This window comes from Choloepus didactylus, chromosome 6, assembly GCF_015220235.1.
Source record: "Choloepus didactylus isolate mChoDid1 chromosome 6, mChoDid1.pri, whole genome shotgun sequence".
NCBI classification, from domain to species: Eukaryota; Metazoa; Chordata; class Mammalia; order Pilosa; family Megalonychidae; genus Choloepus; species Choloepus didactylus.
The window spans coordinates 85,931,069-85,956,526 of NC_051312.1; the positions used below are offsets into that span (position 1 = coordinate 85,931,069).

Here is a 25,458-nt window from a genome sequence, read left to right on the forward strand (position 1 = left end):
GACATTACCACAGGATGGAAGGCAGAGATGCAAGCCAAGGAACCCTAAGGCTTGTGGCAAGCCAGCACCAGAATGCTACAGACTTTGGGGACAAAACGTGGTCTTGCCCATGCTTTGATTTTGGACTTTTAGCCTCTGAAATTATGAGACAATAAATTCCTGTTAAGCCAACCAGCATGTGGTATTTGTCATAGTGGTCAGGAGATACAGAAGAGATGGGAAGAGGAAACGGGATAAAAGGCACCCAAGGGACTTGAAAGTCTCTTGAACTAGATATAAAGTATACATCCCCGTAGGGAAGGCTGGGTGCAGAGCAGGCATCAACCCCATCAGACTTGGTAACTACTCGGCCAGCATCCCGGATTCCATTCTCTTCTCTTCCAATCCATCCTCCTTTTGCTGCCAGAGCAATATTTTTAACATGTAAATTTGATCATGTCACTCCACTGCAAATAGCTGGGTTGATCCAGAGACAAGACTGATGAGAGAAGCTAGAGGGGCAAGGCTTCTCAGTTAGAATGGAAAGGAGACAGGAGGGGGCTGATAAAAGGATTAAGGATTGGAGTGCTCAGTGAGATGGAAGAAGGGGTTTAGGAGGAATTGGGGAGTGAGCAAGCTGATTTGATGGAAAGTTATCATCAGAGGGTGAGATCACTGAATTTTAAGCTTTCAGAGTGACCAGGTGATAACAAGTGAGCATGTGAGTAACTGAAGGCCCCCAGGATGAAGGCCAGGATTTGGGGTAGAGAAGATGACACAAGGGACAAGTTATCAGGTATAAGTGACAGTGACTAGGAAGAGCAGAAGGCAGGAGAACCAATGTTAAGGAGTCGAGGTTTTATTTGAATGGAGATGATGTTTGAAAAGCAGCAGTGGGGAAGAAGGATGCAGACTTGGGAGTGTGGGAGAACATGCAGCCAGCACTGGAGAGGCTGCAGAGGAAGTGGGGTAAGTGGGGGTAGTGGGGGAAGACCAGGTTTCAGCTGAGGTTGGAGGTGAGAATGTCTGGTAACAGGGTGAGGAGGGGGTGATTTTGTTTGTCATTTACTGAGGTTCTAGAGGCACAATGGAGACAGTTGATTCCGTAAGGGGGCAGATAAGAAAATGTGGGGATAAGGAAGAAGAAAGATGACCACCTTTTAGATAATATCTAAGAATGACAGGAAGGTCTGGGAGCACAGGTGAGGGAGACGGTTGACAGGCAGCAAGATCCAAGAGAATTAGACCCAGAAATAAAAAAAATTCAGCTTGAACCAGACTGACTGCATTTCTAAGGGAATCTGGTCCACATGAGCTAGCCAGCAAGGGGCTTAACTGGCTCCTGGGATTTTCACTATCTGTTGAAAATAGCAGCCAAATTTGCAGAGTCTCCTATCCATCTCTTGCATGTTTTCATTCCTGCCTCTGCACCTTTGCTTATGCAGTACCCACTACCTTGAACACATACACTCTCTCCACTCTGCCTCTCCAAGTGAATAGTAACATCATCTGTCCATTTGCACAGGTCAAAAATGTAGAAGTCACCGGTGACATCTCTTTCCCCCAGCCCTCATCCAATTTATCACCAAATCCCATCAATTTTATCTCCTGAACATCTTTCACATTCCATTTTTCTGCATATCCTCCTCCTTCACCATCACCACCTTAGTAATTAGCTACCATCATTGCATGCCTGGACTAAAGCAGACCTCTTGACTACTCTAAATACTCTTTTCCCCACACAGTAGTCAGAGCGACTGTTTCAAAATTCATATTTCATCACCTATCTGCTCAAAACAATTTATGACTTCTCACTGCTCTTACAGACAAAACTTCAGCCTTATCTCACCTTGTTGTCCCTCTTGCTCTGCTAGTTCTAGCCATACTGGCTCTCTTTCTGAGCTCCCTAATGCCATAGGGCCTTGGTGCATGCTAGTAACTTTGTGTGCAAAGCTTTTCCCTCCCTGGAGTTCAACTCTTCCTCATCCCTGAGCTTTCAGTTCAATCATCACCTTCTCAGGGAGTCTTCTCTGACCACCCTGGCCAGGTCTAGGACCATTTTGTAAGCTCTCCTAGCTCCATCCACCTGTCCTTTATAGCTATACATGGTATATTTATCTGGGAGTCATTGGGTTAATGTCTACCTGTCCCAAGAGGTTGGGCTGGTAATGCTGTTGGTGACTACTGTCTACTTGAGCCCAGCACTGAGCCTGCTACATAGTGAGCACTCAGGATCCTAACTGAATTTTCATTTAAGCCATACTTCTAAGAGCTTTTTCTCAAATAGCTCCCACACATTGACTTCTATTCTTCCTGGCCTCATCTGTAGTTTAGAAAATGTTTACATGTTTATATGTTTAGAACCAATGCCATTGTTCTATCCTATCATTCATTAGGGTGTCCCTTTATCCCTGAACCAGTAGCCCAATGCCATAGTAGGGATATTATGAATTTGTGTTTTCTCATCTCATCTCCCTAAATAGACTGAACTTCCTGAAGGCAGGGAGCAGGTCTTTTCTTATTTCCATAGAGAGTGAGTATCACTGTGGTGAAAAGTGTAAGCTGGCTCTGGAGTCAGACTGTGGGGTTAGTGTTTAGTCTCTTTTACTTGCTACCAGTGGAACCTTGCTTTAATTTATTTAGTCTCTCTACAATGGGAATCATAATATAGTCAGGTTCATAGGGTTGCGAAGATTAAAATAACTGGTCCCAATTCAGGTAAGAACCATCAATGAATGCTAAAATTAGTGAGTGAAAGTTTGAGTAGTAACAAGATATTTACATGGTTTCATGTAAATAAGACCATGTTATTAATAAGATACTCATTAATTACAAAGGGAAAATGATAGTGGAGAAATGTGGCAGACACCAACATAACCAAGTGATCAGAGTTAAAAACACCAGTTATGGGACAAATTGATACCATATGTCCCCTGATACGATGTACTGAGAAAAATACAAACTCATTTCTGGGGTGTTCCTGTTTTGAGTCAAGTCATAAGAAAACATTAGGTGAATCCAAATTGAGGGATGTCTTCTGTAGGCCTGTACTCATTAAAATGTCAAGGTCATGAAAGACAGGAAAGACTGACGAACTGTAACAGATTAAAGGAGACTAAAGAGACACGACAACTGAAAGCAGCTTGGGATTCAGAATTTTCTTTTCCTGTAAAGGAAATTATTGCAGCAACTGGCAAAATCTGAATAATAGCTGTAGATAAGCTAATAGCAACATTAATGCCCTGATTTTTTTTTATAATTGTACTGAGGTTATGTAAGACAATGTCCTGGTTTTTTAGGAGATACGTATAAATATTCAGAGGCAAAGGGTTATATCATGTATGTACCTTACTCTTAAATGATTAAAAAAAGTTATATCTTTATCTATCTATCTAAATGATAAAGCAAAGGTGGTAAAATGTTAACATTTCTGGAATCTGGGTGAAGGGTTTTTTAGGATATTCTTGAAATTATATAAAAATAAAGAGTAAAAAAAAAATCAGGATAATAATGCTTACCCTTGGGGGATGGGTATTGACTGGAAGGGAACATGAGGTGGGCCTCTGAATACTTACAATATTCTATTTCTTTATCAGGTGTGTTTAGCTTGTGAAAATACAGTGAGCTGTATATGATATGCTCACTTTATACAAGTATATTTCAACCAATTTTTTTCTTTTAAGGTTAAAAAAAGAGACAGAATGAGCTGGTCCCCATAAAGCATTCTGCATGGTGTATGGCCTGTAGTAAGCCTATGATTAAGGTCAAGTAGTGCTATTTTCCCTACAGGGCCGGGCACACAGCAAGCTGGAACTTGTAATGGGGATGCACAGCAGCAAAGAGGCTGAGCAAGACAGCAGAAGGGGTCTGTCTTTAAGAAATGAAAAGCATAACCCTCTTACCCTCTGCATATCTCACCCCTCCCTCTGAGGGGAGCACCCAGGCTCTCAGCCTGGAATGAGGGCTCAAGGGAACATCTCATCCCCAGCTATCTCTGCAGCAAATGAAAAAATACAGAGATAGGAAATGTGCTTGTGATTCTGTCACTGGATATGCAAATAAAATATATGTGATAGGCCTATCTGCCTAATATCCCTGCCAATTCATTCTCTGGGTATGATTAAAATGAGCAATAAATTCCCCGTGAGTCTCGGTGGAGTGAGGATCTGAGAGTGGAGATGCGAGCTGGCACCAACATGTCCCCCTCAGCTGAATATTCATCATGGACTAGCTCCCTATATTTTTGTTTTATCTGCCATCATGTGCACAGAGATATATTTCTACCTCTCCTTCACCTCTTAGTTATGACATGAAAATGGTCTAAGCTTTAAGTATTAAACTCCCCATCTACTGAAATTCTTCAAATTGTGATCACAGGCTACTTCCTCTATGAAGCCTACCCTGCTTGTTCTGCCTGGAGGTGATCCACACCTCAATTCTGGGTGGACCCCTCTTCAGGCACAAGCAGCCTATGGATACTGTATGTGAGAGCACCTGCCTTTCCCACAGTGGCTGGGCCTCATCCACTGGACATTCTGGGGGTGGGGTGGAGGGTGGGCCAAGGGCCTATGGAGGCAATAGCACACAGGGAAGTGAGAGATGAATACAACCAGCAAGGAGAAAAATTATTTAGGACATTTCAGTCTGACAGAAGTTCTTAGGGCAAGTGACAAAATTCTAAAAGGGAGAATGAAATACATCACACTTACAGATAATTTTAAAACAGGAAAATCCTCAAGAAATAATACTAAGTATAAAAAGCAGATTCCACATATAAACATAGGCTCATAACTCACATACTTTTAGGGCCAAGTAAGAAATATAAATATCTAACAGGCCGGGATATAATACAATAGGGAATGGTAGGGCCTGTTGGCTGAAGGCACTGAAGTCAAAATTTGGAAAAACTAAGTTAGCAAAACAAAACATGCCTGCCAGTTTGAGAACTGTGGTATATATACTAGGATATCAACCAGGTTAAAAAAAAAAAAAAAGGTCTGTCTGTCTGCCTATCTATCCATCCATCCATCCATCCATCCATCTATCTATCCATCTATGTATGTATGTATGTATGTATGTATGTATCTATCAAGATGGTCCAGAAAAGGGAAATATGGTTCCATAGAGGAAAGCTCTGGTTCAAATCCTGATAACAGTCTCTTAGAATAACTCAATTTTATATAAGTCACCACTCTTGCAGCTTCAGTATTCTTTTTAATAATAGCTACTTCACAGAGTTGTTACAAGATTAGAAAAAAAAATATTAGAGCACCTGGCACAATGCCTAGATATACTCAATAAATGGTAGCTACTATTATAATTAAAAATATTAATAGTGGTTTTATCTAGGTGATAGGACTAAAATGCCTTTTTACTGAGATTCAGCTTAGTTGTCAATTCTTCCAGGAAGCCTTCCTTGATCTTCCAAGCAGGCTGTCCCAGGTTACCTCAGCCACACCACTGATGACTCAGTCATGTCACAGTTTACCAGTGTGTCTCCCAATTGGACCACGAGCTCCTTGTATGTTTTTACTCATCTATCTTCCTCCCATCTAGCCCAGGGCCTGGCACATAGTGTCATCAATACATATATACTGAATTACTTAATTTCTTCATTATACTTTTCTCTATTTTCCAAATTTTTGATGAGAACATATGATTTTTGTAAGTATAAAAAGACATTTGACAACAAAGTGGCAGGTGAAGGGGTGAAGGCTGAGCTAGGTGCCAGGGAGATGCTGGATGGACAAACGGTGTACAAGATAAGAGCAGAGTGGCAGTAACCTAGGTCTAGACAAACAGTCAGGAGATGAGATTCAGGCTAAGTCATTATGTCACAGATGCAGGATTTGAATACAGAGGGGCAGCTGCTTGTTACTTATTGGCAGAGTGGAGACAGAACCCAGGTCTAAAATAGTGTTCTTCCCATGAAACTCTGCCTCACAACTTTGAAGAGGTAGATTTTTGTAGCTTGGAGAAAAAAAAAGTTGAGAAGAAAGAATGCGTGATCAAGTAGACATTGAGCAACCAAGAAACAACAATGCTGCTGACACATACAAGGACAGAGCTGAGGTGTGGGTCACGGGGGAGATTCTGACGGGACAGCAGAGCAATCCCATGTTCAGTGGACAGTTAGATATTCATGATGAAGTCCAGACTGCATGACAGGATCAAGTGAAGAGAGGTGACAACAAATGAAATGGTCTTCCAGCTGAGAGGCTACAAAATCTCTGGGGGGTGGGGTGGGGGGTGCTGGTGGCTATAAGTAGTCTTTTAGCCTTTGTCTGTACACTTTCTAAAGGCAGCCCCTCCTCTGTGGGACAGCTCTGTTAGGGAGCTCCTCCCTGCAGCTACTACCTGCTAAGACTGGCTCCGTCCTAGCTTTACCACTGAACAAATCTCGCCCCCTCACACACAACCATTCCTGTGCCTAAATGCAGCATCTCCTCTCTAGGCCAGTTGCTCATATTGCCTTCAGCTTTTTCTCACTGCACAGGGCTCTAGTTCCTTTTGTCACCCTTAATACCACCTCTGCATGGATTCTAAGAGCTCAATGTCCTACTTAGAATGTGATGTCTGTAACTGCCTTCAGTGGTCCAGACAGGGTCTGACTGTCACAGGGGACAGTTACTACCTTTGTTCACTCTGGACACTAGACTTGTACTAATATGGTCAATATCAAACCACGTCTTGGGCAGCCAAATCTTGTTAAGGGTCCCTCGGTAGCCCTAACTCCTCCACCTGTGCTGGCACTAAGAGGCCTGTTCTCATGCTTCACACAACCAGACAGGCCCCTGCCCTACGTCATACAAACTGACAAACCATGGGTACTCTTGCCCAAGGCTCAGTCAGTACTTGCCTTTCAGGGCACAGAAACTGGGCCTGAAAGGGGAAATGATGGGCATATAGTCCTTGAGGTTATTCAAAACAGTGCTTAGAGATTTCCTAAGGCACTTGGTGAATCTGACCCAACTTTCAGGGCTGCTTCTAGGGGTGGAAAATCTGCTCAGAGGGAGGGAAGGACTTTCCCTCTGAAATTTAGTAAGCTTTTCCTGGTCCGAAAGGACAGAGGGAAAGTCCATCCCTCCCTTTGTACAGACTTTCCACCCCAAGGAGCACCCCTTCTCTGGAGGAAATTAGTATAGGACAGTTACTAAGGATCCCAGGGAGACAAATTCTGTATGGCTAATGCTGGTTATCAAATATTTCCAGTTCTCCCCCTTCTAGGCACTTCTTGGTTGCTTGTGATTGGGTGGGAACATGGGATTAGTTCTGGCCCAGGAACTGTGAGTGGAAGTAAATAGTCCCAATTCTAGGCTGAGCATTTAACTTCAGGTGCAAGATCTTCCTGAGAATTCTCCTTTTCCTTTGACAGGCAAGCAGCAACATCCTGACAGTGGCTGCTCTGTCAATTGGGGTCCCTGAGTACCTGAGATGAGCAGAGCTCTCTGCTGATCCATGATGGACATGTAGCATACGATAAAAATCAACCTTTGTGTTTTAAATTGCTGAAATTTTGGGTTGTTATTACAGCATAATCAGGTTGATCCTGACTGATACACAGACAGTTGTATACTGAATGAAACCTTAGAAACCATTTAGTCCAATGTTTTGATTTCACAGAGGAAAACTGAGGTTCAATGAGGGGAGGTGCTAGCCCGAAGTCATCCAGTCAGTGAATGGACTTCACTGAACCCATGTCTTCTCTGTCTCAGTCCAGTGAGCTGAGAGCTTTCACTCAAGACATAGAGAATATTTGCCACTAGGTGGGACCTGCCACACTGAATAACTCAAGGCACTTTAGCCAATTCACTGACAAGGGACTCCATGAAGCTAGAAAGTGCAAAAGACTGAGAATAAGAAACCAGGTTTTCCAGTCCCAGTCTTGCCACTAAACCTACCATATGACCCTGTGTACAACTCTATTAGTTTCAGTATGGACATTAAGTCAATCTGAGACCAAAGGCAAATGACATTCCATCTCTGGGCTCCAGTTTCCTCAGCAGTAAAATGAGTCAGATGATCTAGGGTTCAGTGATTTAAAAATTATGCACCATAGCAGTGCCTCCAAGAGGCTGCTCCAGGATGGAAGGGATGGGCCAAGTGGGCGGGGCTATGTCTATCTCCTCTTCAACCAGAACCATTTGATTTTTCTCTAACTTCTTTGTTAATTATGGTAATTTTTCTACTTGCTGGACTTAATCATTTCTAAGGTCCCTCAGCTCTGAGACTCATGATTCTAATTCCTGGATCCTGCTGAGTATCTCCTAAGTTAGAACTCTGAGGCTGGGAGTAGCAAAAGATTTAGCCCTGTTTTCAGAGAGTTTAAAAGTTTGGTTGGGAAAATCAAATTAACATGGAGTCTTTTTTTGGCTAACACCCTAGACCAGACTGGGTATGTGTAGAGTAGAGGAGGCACTGATTCTAGAATGGTTCTAGAGGAATGATGAAGAGAAAGAATTTGATGAGGCTGTAGACTACTTGAGGCCTAGAGGAGCTACCACTTGGCCTAAAGATAGTGTCTGGCTAGCTCTTCTCCTGAGAAGGAGCTAGGAGGCCCATCACCTCAAAAACTGAGTTCTAAGGTTAATTCTCAGAAGTTAGAAGTGGGCCAGGCCTCTTCTTGGTCATGACAGAGGCACTTGCTATTCTTGATAAGACTGGGGTTGGATTTGTATTTGAATAGACAATAATCACCTAAGGAGAAGGGGCCTTTTGGTGTGGAGCCTGATATAATTTAATGAGTGAAAGATTAAATGATACACAGAGGCTGCCTCCTTTCTCTGAGACTTACCTTGGCCTCAGAAGTCCTTAGAAGTTTCATCACCTCCCCTTCTCTGGCATAATCCAAGGGTGTATGTCCCATTTCATTCCTCTGCAGGGGGTTGGCTCCTAGCAGAAAGAGAGGGATAGTAAGAGGCTCCATGAGTGATTACCTTGGAGGTGGTGTAGGCCCTAATTTCAGTGTGAGGAATCTGTGAGAGTCTATGAAAATACAGAACAACAAAAACTTAAGAGTTTGCAGAATGATGAGAAAACACATCAAGCTACTCTGGGAGGAGAGTTCTTAGTCCTCTCTGACACAGAGGTCAGGATATTGGGGTTCATACATGTGCAGAAACATACTCATTCGGAAAGATGCTACACACACACACATAGATGTGTTATACATACATGCAAATATACAAATACATACAGATAACCCAGCACAAATACATGTGAACACAGAAATTTATACATATATTCATTAGAATGTCCAATTTTCAAACACATTTGCATACAGATAAACATTCATTCACAAAGTCATATAAAACAGTTCTTTTCTAAACCAAAGAATATCCCAAATAACAATGAAAAGGTCCCTTCTTTTTGCTCCTTTTTCTCCTTTAATGCTCTTTTACCTCTGGATACTTCCTGCCTGCCAGAGTAGGTTGAGTCCTCTAGAAGGGTGTGGGAATCACCAGTAACCTGGATCTGCTAGTCCCACAGTTCAGTGCCCTTAATAATGCTAGCTGTGTGTGTGTGTGTGTGTGTGTGTGTGTGTACGTGTGTGTGTGTGTGTGTGTGAGAGAGAGAGAGAGAGAGAGAGAGAGAGAGACACACGAAGAGAGGGAGAGAGGGAGAGAGAGTGTGTGTGTGTGGTGGGGGTGAGGTGGGGCATTTCCTCCAATCATTAATTCCTGTGATTTGAGGACAAAGAACTTTGAGTATGATAAAAGGAAGAGGCCGTGTATCCACCATCCCTCTCTTAAGTGCCTGCAGGTGATAAGCCTATACAAAGTGTCTACTTGGTGCAAGGCTTTGAAGTCATGGAGGAAAAGCTACTCTGGTCCTCCTCCACGTCAGAATCTCCTTCCCAAAGCCTAGGTCTGAGCACCTTGCTTTCCTCTTCAAAAAGCATCCATTTGATTCAATTTGGCAAATGTTGAATAATTGGGGCCTGGGGACACAGAAAAAACAGATCTTGCTCTGCCCCAAAGACACTGCTATCATGGCAAGAAGATAGAAACACAAGAAGAAAGCTGTGCTTTGTGCACAGCAGACCCTCAATAAATATATTAAACAGAACATTAAAGTAATAGTCAATCAGCATTCCTTGGGCTTCTTTCTTGCTAGGGAAGTGTTGTCTAGAAGGGTTAAGACTCAGCTCCTGCCATAAGAATGTCCTAGGCTGGCTGGAGACAATAAATATACATGTGAGGCCGGGTCAGCACAGGACTGGCCGAGTGGGTGCCCCATCACCATTTGTTGATGGACAACAGAAATCAGTGTTTCTCAACCCCAGTCTGTGAAAACATTTTCACAAGGTTATAAAATTGTTCCTATTGAATGTCTCTGCTTCTCAAAAAACTTATAAACTTGTTACTTACATTCCTTAAGCATTTACGTGTGGCTGTCTCCCTGGGCAGCAGAGGAAGAGGCTAAATCTCTATATATGTGTGGGAAGAGGAGAAGGGGGAAGAGGCAGTAGGAAGTAGGAAGTATAAGCCAGGCAAAGCAAACTTTCATTCTCAATAAGGAAAAGTTAATCTTATATACAATCATATTTTCTAATAGAAATTTGGTACACAATATTGATATACTTTTTTTATTGAGATACAATTCACAAACCATAAAATTCAGCCTTTTAAAGTATACAGCTCAGAGGTTTTTAATATATTTACAAGGTTGTACAACCATCACTACTATGTTAATTCCAGAACATACTCATCACTCCAAAAAGAAATCTCATACTGATAATCAGTCATTTCCCATTCCCCTTTCTCCCATCCCATGGCAATCAATAATCTACTCTCAGTTTCTATAGTTACCTATTTTAGCCATTTCACAAAAATGGAATCATGCAATATGTGGACTTTTGTGTCTGGCTTCTTTCACTTAGCATAACGTTTTTGATGTTCACCCATGTTGTAGCAGGTATGGCTACACCACAAGTTTGTTTATTTGCTTATCACTTGATAGACATTTGAGTTATTTCTACTTTTTGGCTATTAAGAATAATGCTGCTATGAATATTCATGTACAAGTTATGTATGGATATATGTTTCTATTTCTCTTGAGTATATACCTAGGAGTGGATTTGCTAGGTCATATGTTTAACCTTTTGAGGAACTGCTATACTGTTTTCCCAAAGTGGCCATATCATTTTACATTCCTACCAGTAGTGGATGAGGGTTCCAATTTCTCCACATTCTCATCTATACTTGTTATTATCTGTCTTTTTAACTTTAGTCATCCTAGCAGGTGTGAAAGACATTTCATTGTGGTTTTGATTTGCATTTCCTTAATGACCAATGATGTTGAGCATCCTTTCACATGCTTATTGTCCATTTGATTATCTTCTTTGGAGAAATGTCTATTCAAGCCCTTTGCCCAGTTATAAACTGGGTTATCTGTCTTTTTATTGTTGAGTTGTAAGAGCTCTTCGTATCTTCTGGATACTAAATCCTTATCAGATATATGATTTTCAAATATTTCCCCCCACTTTGTGGGTTGTCTTTTCACTTTATTGATAGTGCCCTTTGAAGCAAGCTATACGTTTTTTTAAAATTATTTTCAGCCATTTAACAAATATATATCAAGTGTCTACCATATACTGGGCCCTACATTGGGCATTGGGGCCCAAGAGAGAACAAGACATCCTCATGGAGTTCACAGTCTAGAGGGGAGGTAGACAAAAGAATCATATAAAATCATATAAATAAATGTAAAGGTAGAACCTGATAAGTACCTTGAAGAAATAATTCATGGGGCTATGGAAGACATAACATGGGGCAAAGTAAATGTAAAATAACTTTCCTCCATGCAGACCCTTTCCTTCCTCCTGCTGCTCTCCTTCTCCTTCTCTACTGCCCTGTGAGGCGAAGTCCTCATGGTATCATCTCATCAGATGCTCTGGATCCCATGCTTTCCAACATCCTGTGATATCACCTGCCATTTGAGGTTCCCTTTTCTTTTCTGAATCTTCAATCTCTCTTCAGTAGCTCTTTTCTCTTGCTTCAAATACATTTAATTTTTTCCATGCTAAAAAACTTTCCTTTAAGTCTGCTTTCCCCTCAAATTTATTTACTTTATCACTAAATTCCTTGAGAGTTGTTTACACTGGTTGGCTAGAGATCTTTAGCTATTTACTTCTCAACCCACTCAACCTGGCTTCCACTCCCTTCTCTTCACTTGAATAAGATCTGGAAAATGCCTTCAATGATTTTTCAATGTATTGATTGTCAAACTGACAAAGCCAGTGATTAGTTCTCTTTTATATTACTTGTCCTCTTCCAGCAGCCAATTACCTGGCTACTCCGTCTTTTGAGTTCTATTATATCATGCTCTCTAGGTTTTCTTCCTACTTCTCTATTTCTTGTTTCTTGCAGAACCCTCTTCATCTGTCTGCCCGTTAAGCGTAGGTGCTACACTTAGTTCAGCCTTTGGCCTCTATTTTGGCTCCAGAGATAATTTCATCTACTCCCATGGTTTCTTTTACCACTTATGGACTGATGACTCCCAAATCCCTGTCTCCTTCCCATGCCCTCCTGTGCTCCTGACCTGTAATATGCAGCCATCTGCTAGCTGAACATCATCATCTGACTGCCCACAAATAGCAGTTACTCAATATATCCTGAAACAAAACTCATCACCTGCCCTGATCCTGATCTTCCTGAGTCTTGTCTCAAACAACTAGACTGCCACCTAAATACCTATGAATCTACTTCCTCTTCATTCTCACTATAGTGACTTTAGTTTAGGCTGTCACTGTATTCCATCTAGACCACTTTAATAGTCTTCTAACCAACACTTCTAAGCACCTACTTATGTGTCAGGTGTAAAAGGTTCATTAATATCTGCTCTTGAGGAGTTCTTAATCAAAGAGGAGAAACAAGGACACAAATAATTATAAAGCTAGGTGATGAGTGCTCAGAAAAAGGTAAGCTCAGAGTGCATGGGAGAACATAGTATATAGTGACTAACTCCCTGGGGAAAGCCTTCCCACGGGAAGGGACATATGAGCTGGAGGATGCAAAGGTGTTCTCAGACAAAAGTGCTAATAATGATGATGATGGTAATAATAATACCTGCTTGTTATTTGCTGAGCACTTACTATGTGCCAGGCATTGTGCTGTGTACTTAATATATACCATATTATTTGATCCTCACAACTGATCTGAGGGGTAGGAATTAAAATTCCCATATTATAGATATGGAATGAGCTCAGAGAAATGAATAGCTCGTCACAAAGTTAGTTATATGCTTGGACCAGATTTTCCTAACTCCGATTCTCCACCCTCCCACTAAGGCAGCCATGACATACCCCTGCTGAAAAACCCTTCAGTGGCTTTTTGTTGCCTATAGGACAAAGGCAAACTCCTTACTAAGAAGGGTGTCTGTGGTCTTCCTAACTAGTGGGTAAGTCCTTAGAGGCTCAGTTGGAGCCTCCTTCTTTCATTCAATTCTGTTGGCATTTACTGGGCCCTTTATATCTGCTGGACCCTGTATATAGGATGATAGGGGATTGGCAAAGCCAATGAATAGTTTGTTTTTTTTTTAATATTTCTTGACTTTTCTGTAGCAACTAATACTTTGGCCCTCTCTTCTTTGAGTTCTATAAAACCACTTGTCAGGTTTTCCTCTCACTCCTGTGACCATTCCTTCTCTGTCTCTTTTGCAGGCTCCTCTTCCCATCTTTAAGAGTAGGTGCTGGGAGAACCTAAGATGGCAGCTAGGAGAGATGGCGAAAATACACCTCTGTGAAAAATACTAGATAGAGGCCAGGAAGTGACCCAGAACACCAGTTCCAGTGATGCACCAGCTGGACAAGGTCTGCTAAATCCACAGGGACCATGCACTTGGTGAAACTGGGAGTCTGTGTTCTGAAATGAGTGAGTGAGCCTGCTGAAATGTCCAGCAGCCATGTTGCGGTGTGCAGAAACCATGGGTTGGTGTTTGGAAGAGGACTAGTTTTTTCTTTTAAAAAAAACCACAAATGGCTGCAGATACGGCAGCGAGAACCACACAGTGAAGCGCGGCAGGAAAGGGCTGTGTGAATGCCTCAATATCTGGCATGGAAGATAGCCTTTCACGCACACACTGGTAGTTGTCTCGGAGCGAGGAGGGCAGAGGTGAGCCAAAGGGAAAAAAAACCACCGCCCTTGCAGCCATCTTCCCAGCGGGCTGGGAATGCTCCCGCCCGGCGCCGGAGTCCTGGACCAGAGCCGTGCCAAGGGACCCAGTGTGACAGGAAGTGTTTCTGGCAACACCGTGCACACGCCACAATATCAGGCATGGACAACAGCCTTTCGCGCACTCACAGCTAATTGTCCTGGAGCTAGGAAGGCAGAGCTGTGCAAAAAGGGGGAAATTAACATGCCCCATTCAGCCATCTTTACAGCAGGCTGGCAACACCCTTGCATGGTCCAGTGGCTCAGGGCTTCCCTTGAGGGACGGCGTGCACTTGTGATGTAGCACAGCCTTCCCTTGGCAGAGGCCCTAGAAGGGCATGGCTGGGAAGAGGAACCCATCCGGAAATCCCAGGGACCCTACACCAATACCAAGGACTTGTGGGTCAGTGGCAGAGACAATCTGTGGCGAGACTGAAATGAAGGTTTAGACTCTTGCAACAGCCTGAAATCTCTAGGAACACCTGGGAGGTTTAATTATTAAAGCTGCCCTGCCTCCCTAACCACTCAGACACATGCCCCACATTCAGGGCAGACAGCACCAACAAGACACCCAAACTTGGTGCATCAACTGGACCCCACAAGAACCAGACCCCCACACACCACAAAGACAAAGTTGGGGAGAACTGACTTGAGGGGAATAGGTGACTCGCGGATGCCATCTGCTGGTTAGTTAGAGAAAGTGTACTCCACGAAGCTGTAGATCTGACAAATTAGAGACTGGTATCTGAATAATCCTTCACATCCTGAAAGAACACTATCAAGTAAAGCAAATGCCAAGAGGCCAAAAACAACAGAAAATTTTAAAGCACATGAAAAAACCAGACGATATGGATAACCCAAACCCAAACACCCAAATCAAAAGATCAGAGGAGACACAGTACTTAGAGCAATTAATCAAAGAATTAAAGACAAACAACGAGAGCATGGCACAGGATATAAAGGACATGAAGAGGAGCATGGCACAGGATATAAAGGACATGAAGAAGACCCTAGAAGAGCATAAAGAAGAAATTGCAAGGGTAAATAAATAGATGATCTTATGGAAATAAAAGAAACTGTTGACCAAATTTAAAAGATTTAGGATACTCATAGTACAAGACTAGAGGAAGCTGAACAACGACTCAGTGACCTCGAGAACCACAGAACGGAAAATGAAAGAACAAAAGAAAGAATGGAGAAAAAAATCGAAAAAATCGAAATGGATCTCAGGGGTATGACAGATAAAATAAAACATCCAAACATAAGACTCATTGGTGTTCCAGAAGGGGAAGAGAAGGGTAAAGGTCTAGAAAGAGTATTCAAAGAAATTGCCAGGGAAAACTTCCAAAACCTTCTACACAATATAAATACACAAAGCATAAATGCCCAGCTAACTCCAAATAGAATAAATCCAAATAAACCCACTCCAAGACATATTCTGATCAGACTCTCAAATACTGAAGAGAAGGAGCAAGTTCTGAAAGCAGCAAGAGAAAAGCAATTCACCACATACAAAGGAAACAATGTAAGACTAAGTCGTGACTACTCAGCGGCCACCATAGAGGCAAGAAAGCAGTGACATGACATATTTAAAATTCTGAGAGAGAAAAATTTCCAACCAAGAATACTTTATCCAGCAAAAGTCTCCTTCAAATTTGAGGGAGAGCTTAAATTTTTCACAGACAAACAAATGCTGAGAGAGTTTGCCAATAAAAGACCTGCCCTACTTCAGATACTAAAGGGAGCCCTACCAACAGAGAAACAAAGAAAGGAGAGAGAGATATAGAGAAATTTAACAGACATATATAGAACATTACATCCCAAATCACCAGGATACACATTCCTCTCTAGTGATCACGGAACTTTCTCCAGAATAGACCATAGGCTGGGACATAAAACAAGCCTCAATAAATTTAAAAAAATTGAAATTATTCAAAGCACATTCTCTGACCACAATGGAATACAAATAGAAGTCAATAACCATCAAAGATTTAGAAAATTCACAAACACCTGGAGGTTAAAAATGAGAGGGAGATGAAAACATTCCCAGATAATCAAAAGCTGAGGGACTTCATCAGCTATAAATCAGTCCTATAAGAAATGCTAAAGGGAACTGTCCAGGCTGAAAGGAAGGGACACTAAACAATTGACTGAAACCACATGAAGAAATAAAGATTTCCAGTAAATATCACATGGTAAATATAAATACCAATACTACTGTATTTTTGACTTGTAACTCCACTATTTACTTCCTACAGGATCTAAAATACATGAAGTGTAATGATAAATCAGTGGTTTTGGACTCAATGTAAAATATGTAATTTTTGACAAGAACTACATAAAGGTGGGGGAAGGGAGGAATATAGGAACATAGTTATGTGTCCTATTGAAGTTAAGTTGGTATCAAAGAAAACAAGACTGTTATAGACTTAAGATGTTAAATTTAAACCCCAAGGTAAACACAAAGAAAGTATCAGAGAATATGATCATAGAGATGAAAAGTAGAGTATGGGTTACAAGAAGTGGGGGAAGGGGCAATGGGGAGTTAATAAAAATGAGTGTAGGGTTTCTGTTTGGGGTCAAGGGAAATTTCTAGTAATGGATGGTGGGAAGGTGATGGCATTGCAACAATTGTGAATGTGATTAATCCCACTAAATAGAATGCTTGGGAGGGGTTGGAATGGGAAGATTTATGCTGTATATATGTTTCCACAATTGAAAAAAAAGACAGTCTAAATAAATAATGACAATTAAATGCCATAGATGATCCTGGATGAGATCTAAGAATAGAGGAGAAAAGGCTCAAAAGGACACAATTGGGACATAAGAAAAAAATGAAATATAGAATGTAAGTTTTATATCAATGTTAAATTTCTTGAACTTCTTAACTACACTTAATGTGATAACATAAATGAATATTCTTGTCCATAGGAAATATATATGTGAATTATATTATTTGTTCAAGGATGTGTGCAACTTGCTCTCATGTTCAGAAGACAGAGCAATAGATGATGGATGATAGACAGGGAGGGAGGGAGGGAAAGAAAGACATGCTAAAGTGACAAAATATTAAAGCTGGTAGATCGGGGTACCAGTGGAGGGGGATTGGGGCATGCTGGAGTTCTGTGTATGGGGTTTGTATTATTTTTGCAACTGTTACTGTAAGTTTGAATTTATTTCAAAATAAAAATTAAAAAAGAGTAGGTGCTACCTAAAGTTTGAGTCTATGCATGATTCCAGCTCTCCAGGAGCTAATGGGGAAGAGAGATGAGTACATAGCTATACACAAGCCAAGTATGATCAGTGTGCTGAAAGAGGGATAGACAAGGAGCACTGAGGGAATTCAAGAAGGAACAAAGTGCTAAAGAGCTTGTTTACCTAGCCCAGGCCTCTTGTCCCACCCCTGCTCTGTCTGGTGCTCAGCACTGAGGGGGTTCTCTACAAGGGCTGAGGTGTCTGTGGCAGACAGCATCTTCCCCTTTCTGCAAAGCTCCTGAATGACAGCCAGGGCAGAACAGAAGCCACAATTAAGTGATGAAAAGCCTCTCCTTTCTTAGGCAGCCTCAAGGGGTTCTCTGTCACTGGATATAGGCTGGAGTGGAAGGGAGATTAGGAACAGACTTCTGGAAGAGAAAAATTAAAAAGAAGAAGAGCAAGGGAAGAAGAGAGGAGAAATGGAAAAGGAAGAGAGAAAGAAAAGAGAAGAGAGAAGGGGTGGGGGAAGAGGAAAATAAGGTAAAAGAGGAAAACAGTGAAAGAGAACAGAGGGTGAGATTAGCTGCTTCAAATAAGTGCTGTCAGTGATCTATATTTGCTTACAGAATGAAAAATGTGTGCCATAAACATTGGCCACTGAGTAATTTCTAGCAGGAGTCGTGTCACTTCTCATAAAGGATGAGATGGGGACAGGTAGGACATCTCTGTACCTGGGCCAGCCAGCACAGAGGCTCCTTTTAAAGCAGTGGTGGGTCAATCTCCAGCTCAGAAGGCTCCCAGCCCAGGCCCTGGCCCAATCATTCAAGAATGGGGAAGCCAGCCAGGCTCCCCAAAGTTCTGGAGCCTCAGGGCAGCACGTCTGCTCCCACTTTAGGAAGGATGAGGTGAGGGCACCATGGATAATGTCCATCTAATATTAGTCCTCCAGCCCCCCACTCTCGCTCTGACTTGACTAATTGCTGTAATAATTGATAGAACCTGACTTCTACAACTGATCGATTTCACCTCCACGACCAACGGCCACAAACCATTACACTTCAATAAATAACCATGCTGGGCCTCGCCCGCCTGCCCCCTCTGGGGGCATCAGGATGGCCCGTGCCCCAGCCTGACCTCCCCTTGCCTCCCACTCAGGGCCCCTCCGGGCCGAGCAGCTGGTCTAGAGGGTCAGGCCTGTGGGAGCAAGAGACGGGCTGGGTGGAGGTGGGGAGTGTTAATCGCAGGCCATCCGTCACCTCCCACTGGCTGTCTGGGGCTGGGGCAAACACCTGGAACACCCTAGGCTTATGGTGTAGCACCCCTCCCCTCCTGCCCCCATCCATTCCAGATTAGCTTGTCCCACCTTATAATATTTGATAAATAGCGGACTGGCTTCCTGGCAGCACTGCTGTGGCTGCGCCTGCCTGCTACAGCTGTGGAAGGTCACTCATTGGGGAAATATGTTTCTGTCATGGTATTGAAAAAAGTTTAGTGGAGTGACAGGCCTCAATTTTTCAAATTTTATTAACTCCATCCTCCTAACCATTTGTCTTGAATACCTTCAGATTCTGGGGATCTGTCAATAGGGCTTGGGCCAGGAAAGGAGGGTGGGGTGGGGGTGGGGTCATGGGGCTAGTCCTGGTTGACGCCATGTGGCTAGCTGGGTCTCATCACCCAGGACAGGGAAAGATGGTGGAGGTAGTGTTGGTGGGAGAGAAGACCTGGCCCACCTGTGCCTAGGGAGCCCAAAGGCACAGCGTCAGCCTTTGATTTGACATAATCATGACACTCCAAGTGGAAAAAGACCTTAATGGTGAGGTCTTCCAATGTCCTAATAAGAGACTCTCTTTTACTACAACAGGTGGACACCCTGGCTCCCCTGAACATCCCTAGTACTCAGTATTGACTCATGCCCTTCAAGGGTTCCCCTGCTAAACTGAGGGCAGTTCCTTCTTATTCTGAGCCCCAACCTCTCTCTAATCTCACTCCCATCCTGGTCTTCCTGCAAACACTTGCTCATCTTGTAAGACTGAGTTCAGGCTTCTCCAGAAAGCCTTTCTTGTTTCTCCCACCCCAGTTAGGTAAACCTCCTTTGTGCTCCCACAGGCCCTTCTGCTTCTAACTTAACTGCACTGATCACTTGGCATTAAAACTGTCTGTCTTCCTCCATAACTAGGAGCTCTTAGAAGTCAGGGTCTGTGTCAGATCTTCTGCTACAACCTACATACCCAGCACAGGCCCAAGCCCAGAAAAGGTGCTCAAAAAATATTTGCCAAATGAATGAACTATAATCTTTCCAGAGTGCTATCTTCTGAGGTCACAGAGAACATGACTGTACTTTCTGCTCCAGAAGAGCCTTTCTGACAGCAAGTCCATGACCATATCCTTTGCTCCTGCAGGCCAAAGCCCCCATCTCTTTGATGGTCCGAGATACCTCTGGCTGGCAGAGTATCAGGTCAGATCAGGCCCCAACACACTCTGTACTCTGTAGGTAGGAACTGGAGAGGAAGGAGTTTAAAAGGGAAGCTCATTTGTCCTGCTTGGGTGGAGTTCTGAGAATTATAGAGGCATCTGGGGGGAGAGGTTTATGTGTTCACATCTTTGGGCTGGCAGAAGAGCTCATGTGCTCTGGGAGGGGAGTTGAAGGGGGTGGGAGAGGAAGCCTGTCATCCCCTCCTTCCTTGCCACCATCCTATTTTGGCCCTCTCTGTTCACCTCTGCAAATATCAATAAAGATAATGTATATGAGGGGTATATAAAAAAAGTCAACTGCACATGCCCTAAACAAATGTGTTAAGCTATTATAAAAAATATTGGTTGGGGAGTCTGGGGGTTCCTGGCTGTGTGATCTGGGGTACTTTGCTTTTCTTCTCAGGAGGTAATGATTGCTGCCCTGCCTTCCTCTAGGGATTTTGTGAGGACTGAATAAGATTAAAAGTTCAAAAATGACTTGCTGTACAATGCTCTTTTGGTACAATGTTTATATTAAAAGTTCAAAAATGACTTGCTGTACAATGTTCCTTTGGTACAATGTTTATATTCACTCTTCATTTCCATTTTTACTGCCAGTTCCTTTACCATCTTTATCTTGATTTTTATTATTTCAGCAGTCTTTATTATCTCTAATTATAGGCTTTTTTGTTCTATAATATAAGGGAAATCTTTCCCACGATCACAAATGTCAATGTGGACTTATCTACTCTTTTTGACTGTGAGCTTCCCATCAATGGAAGCATTCAAAGAGAGACAAGTAACCACCTCAGTGAAGCTGTGCACCTTCTTTGTCCCATACTCTTCTCCACACTGTTGTTTGGGCTGCTCCTCATACCTGGAACCCTGCTCCTTGTCTCTCTGGTTATCTAGATCCTACCCATTTTCCAAGGCCCAGTTCTGATGCTTCCCTCCCAGAGAAGTCTTTCCAACTCTTCCAGCTCTCAGTGCTCTCCCTCCCTGGGCTCCTACTGTCCTCCTTACTTACTCCCTTTCTTGGCCCTCAGTCTTAGAAGATCCTGTCCTGACGTTTTCATGTCTCTGTTTAGTTTTCACACAGCTAGTCTCTGACTAGCTCTTCACAACTAGTATGTATGTAGCTCTCATGTCAAAGACTGATTCCCTTCTGTATTACCAGAGGCTGAGGGTGACAGAGAAAAGACTTGTCCAGAATGCTGCAGGAAGTGCAGCAGAACTGGGAACAGAACACTGGTCTCACAATAGTTTATCCTGAGTTCTTTCCATAAATGACACCACTGGGCATTGCTCAGCCTATGTTTGCATGCTATGTGTGCACCTGCTGATATGCCTCCCCTGAAAACAAGAACATCCACTGAGCACTTACTACATGCTATACCCTGTGCTGATATGCTTCTGAGTATTTAATTCTTTTTTTTATTTAATCTTTTTTAAATTTCAAATACAGTTTTATTGAGATATATTCACACACCATACAATCATCCAGGGTGTACAATCAACTGTTCACAGTACCACCATATGGTTGTACATTCATCACCACAATCAATTTTTGAACATTTTCCATACTCCAAAGAGAATAAAAACAGAATAAAAATAAAAGTAAAAAAAGAACACCCAAAGCATTCCAATCCCCTCATCCAACCCTATTTTTCATTTAGTTTTATTCCCCATTTTTCTACTCATCTGTCCATACACTGGATAAAGGGAGTATGAGTCACAAGGTTTTCGCAATCACAGTCACACCATGTAAGCTACATAGTTATACAATTGTCTTCAAGAATCAAGGCTACTGGGTTACATTTCCACAGTTTCAGGTATTTCCTTCAAGCCATTCCAACATACTAAAAACTAAAAAGGGATATCTATGTAGAGCATAAGAATGCCCTCCAGAATAACCTCTCAACTCCATGTGAAATCTCTCAGCCACTGAAGCTATTTTGTTTCATTTTGCTTCCCCTTTTCGGTTAAGATTTTCTCAATCCTGTGATGCCAGGTCCAGGCTCATCCCTGGAAGTCATGTCCTGCATTGTCAGGGAGATTTATACTCCTGGGAGTCATGTCCCATGTAGCGGGGAGGGCAGTGAGTTCACCTGCTGAGTGGGCTGAGAGAGAGAGAGAGGGGGCCACATCTAAGCAACAAAGAGGTTCTCTGGGGGAGACTCTTAGCCACAATTACAAGTAGGCTTAGCCTCTCCTTTGCAGTAACACGCTTCATAAGGGCAAGTCTCAAGATCGAGGGCTTGGCCTACTAAATTGTTAGTCCTCAATGTTTGTGAGAATATCAGTAATAACCCAGGGGGGGAAGTCCAACATTTCCGCATTTTCCCCCAGTTTCTCGGGGGGCCCTGCAAATATATTTTTATTCTCTGCCCTAATTACTTTGGGATATATCAGGATTTCGTACTAACCCATACAAACCTACCAGATCTCACTTCCTATTCCAAGTTTCATGTAATTACTGGTGTTTGAATAAAGTGACCACACAGGTTGAATTGTTTCATGTGCGGCACCAAATAAACATTTCTTCCCTTGGTCTGAGTATTTAATTCTTAATAACAGTTTGGTGAAGAAGGCAGAAAAGTTTTTTTTTTTTCTTCCATTTTATAGGTGACTTTACTGAGTCTGGGGGCGCAAAGCAAGGGGAAGGGAGATAGGCTAACATTTGTTGTGTAGAGGCCTTTTTATACAGTGTCTGAATTAGTCACCATAAAGAGTCTAAAAATACAGAAGCTCAGAGAGTTGAATTTGCTCATGGTCACCCAGCAGGTATAGTAAAGGTGGGATCTTTTGTATATGTTTGAAATTTTACCTAACAAAGTTTTGTTTTTTTGTTTTTTTTTAAAAAGCCAGGTCTGGTTTCCTACCACACAGTGTTACCATCCAAAGATCTGGAGACTCAAAAAGTCTTTCCTCCTCCTTTCCAGTGTACTCAGACGCTCCAAAGTCAAGATAGGGAAATTTCTAGTGGTAGGTTTGGGAAAGATAGTTTTGCCGAAAGGGTAGAAAAAGGGGCTCCCTTTTCTCCTATTTAGGGCACCTGTCTGGGGGCCAGGTGAATGGTGACTCACATAAATGATCTTCCCAGAAGGACATCTGGAAGTCCTAACACTCCCTCAAACCCCACGATGGCTACTGTCAGATGGATCCTTTACCTTCAGGGAGGACGATTTCTAAAGTTTAGGGAACAGAGAGCTATGGCCTCATGGCTGGATTTAGCTATTCCATTAAAACTCACTGAGCACTGACTAGGCACGGGGCTGGGCAGACTGGTGAGAGACAGACAGGGACAGAAAGAGTGACAATATAATGTGCTAAGTGACAGGTGTTGGCTGTTGACTCCCCACAAGTGAGTCTACATATTGTAGCTGGGGAGATGGGACACCACAGCATCAGTTGGAGAAGAGTGAAAAGTGCTACACTGAGAAAGCACTAACCTATGTTACAGAGTCTTGAGAGGGAGGAGAAACCATGCCAGACTAACCTCAAGTCATGCCAGACTAACCTCATTTCCTTTTTCCTTTGTCAGTATTCCCTGTTTTCTCAATTAGGTGCATTTAGGCTAAGTGTGGACTCCATCAGACATTTGATGAGATGGATGTTTCAGGATAATCCTGTGGACATGATGGAGAAATGGGGCTGAATGTCAGTACAATTAAGGGTTAGTAACTGGTGGACTAACCAGACCCGGGGGATTGAGAGGGAACTGATAGATTGGAGGTGACCTGGAAGGAAGCTTCCAGGGGCAGCAAATAGGCTTGGTCCTGTTCAGCATGTTTGTCCCTAACATGGATGTCACAAGGATGGCCTGCTCATCAAATCCGCAGACCTCATTAGAGTGGGAAGGACACCAAATACCCTTGATGGCAGGCTAACACTAAGAGTAAGAACAACTGAGATGAAAATTAATGGACATAAATGGGAAGTCGTAAGTTTTAAAAGAGGTACAAAGTAGAGATTGTTCTGAGAAGAGTGACTGAAATAGCAAAAGGTTTAGATGCCACATAAGAATAACGGCTTAAAGAACTGGACAGTTAGGTCGGAAAAGACAGCTCAGGAGAACATGCTTGCCATTTTCAGGTATTTGAATGGCCATGATGTGGAACATGGATTAAATTCACGCTACATGAAATTACAGGGTAAAATCAAGACCCTTCGAAGCATGTGGATTTGGGTTGAAAATAAGAAATTTCTAACAATCAGAACATCCAAAGATAGAATATGAAAAACCTTGGGAACAAATGAGTTCCCTGGCACTGGAAGTGTCAAGCACTGAATGGACAACCACTTGGTAGGTTTACTATTTACACATTGGTTTACAAATATTTTCTCAAGATTAATGATTAATGATTAATTTGTGTTTATTAATTCATTCAAAGATCTTGTCTGAGCGACTTCTGTATGCTAGGTATGCACTAAGCCAGGTGCTAGAGACACAAGGATGAAGAGGAAGACAATGATCTTCCTCCTGATCCTGCTGGGGAGAGATAGGCAAGTTTATTTCAATAGTAACGTGTACCTTGATATGGGCCTCAGCACAGGGAAGCTTGGCTTCAGCTTAGGTGTAGCCAAAGAGTTTCCGTGGCTAACAAATTCAAACACACATTTGGTTACTAAAGGCCATAAATAGTTTATTCAAGGCCAGACGATTTGTTTAACCAACTATAGCTGTGAGAACAGAATGGAACACAATTCGTGAATTTTTGTGCATGATGTTTTTGCTCTTACAGCCCGAGTTTTGGTCTTTGGCTAGAACTTGTTTATGTACCTACAGACTGTCTTACAAGTGGCTGTGGTGTCAGGGTGAAGTGATTTAGCCAGCAGGGCTACCCAACTCTCTTTTCTTATCCATTCTATGGGGACTGCTTCAGCACAGACATAAACATACTCCTGCCGTTACCTTATTGCACTCGTCACATGGGGAGGCTAGAAGGCTTGATTCAGGGATATGATTGGATTTTAAATCCCAGTCTCACAGGATTTTAATTACTGGTCTGGGGCAGCAGGGATAGGCGCTGGCTGCCTTTGGATGGAGGAGGTCGATACACCAGTCCACAACATATTGAGCCACAATGCCTGCAGACTCTATTGCTCTATTTAATCATCTTTTGCAAAATTTACAGTGGAACAGGAGGGATCAATACGGAATTTATCACATTCTCTTGTAAATATGAGCCAGGAAAGAGTTCCAGGCAGTTTGTTACTGAGTGGGAGGGAACACGTCTGTGTACAGCTGGGCATTAGGAGATGAGACAAAATCCATTCTTCTTGGCATAAGCTATAGATGCTTCAGCCAGCCCCTCTTAAGCCTGAAGGCAAGTTCAATGGGAAGAACACTGTTTCATTCATGCATTCAATCAACCAACCAACATTCCAGAATACCTATTTTATACCAGATCCTGTACAGGCTCTGGAGACACAGAGGAATTCTGGCCTTCAGAGCATCATCACAGATATGCCCTAATGGCTCTGCCACTGACTAATGGGGGATCTTGGGGAAGTTCACAGCCTGGTGACTTTATTTATGCATATGGAAAATGCAGGTAATATTACCTACCTCAAAGAATTATTTTAAGGATCAAAAGAGAAAAAAGCCTTAGTCCAGAGCTTGGTACATAGTAGGTACCCAATATACAAAAGCTAGCACTATTTTTATTACAATTAC

At 42.5% G+C, this 25,458-nt stretch overlaps 1 protein-coding gene across 2 annotated transcripts in view; it reads right to left on the reverse strand.

Moving 5' to 3' along the window:
• The window catches only part of CLPB (caseinolytic mitochondrial matrix peptidase chaperone subunit B), a 180,875-nt gene that overhangs the window by 52,078 nt on the left and 103,339 nt on the right, over positions 1 to 25,458 (reverse strand). For both annotated transcript variants that reach the window (XM_037840530.1, XM_037840531.1), the window contains exon 6: positions 8,774 to 8,871. In XM_037840530.1, coding sequence (XP_037696458.1) covers positions 8,774 to 8,871 — 98 coding nt within the window. The remainder of the gene's footprint in view (positions 1 to 8,773; positions 8,872 to 25,458) is intronic.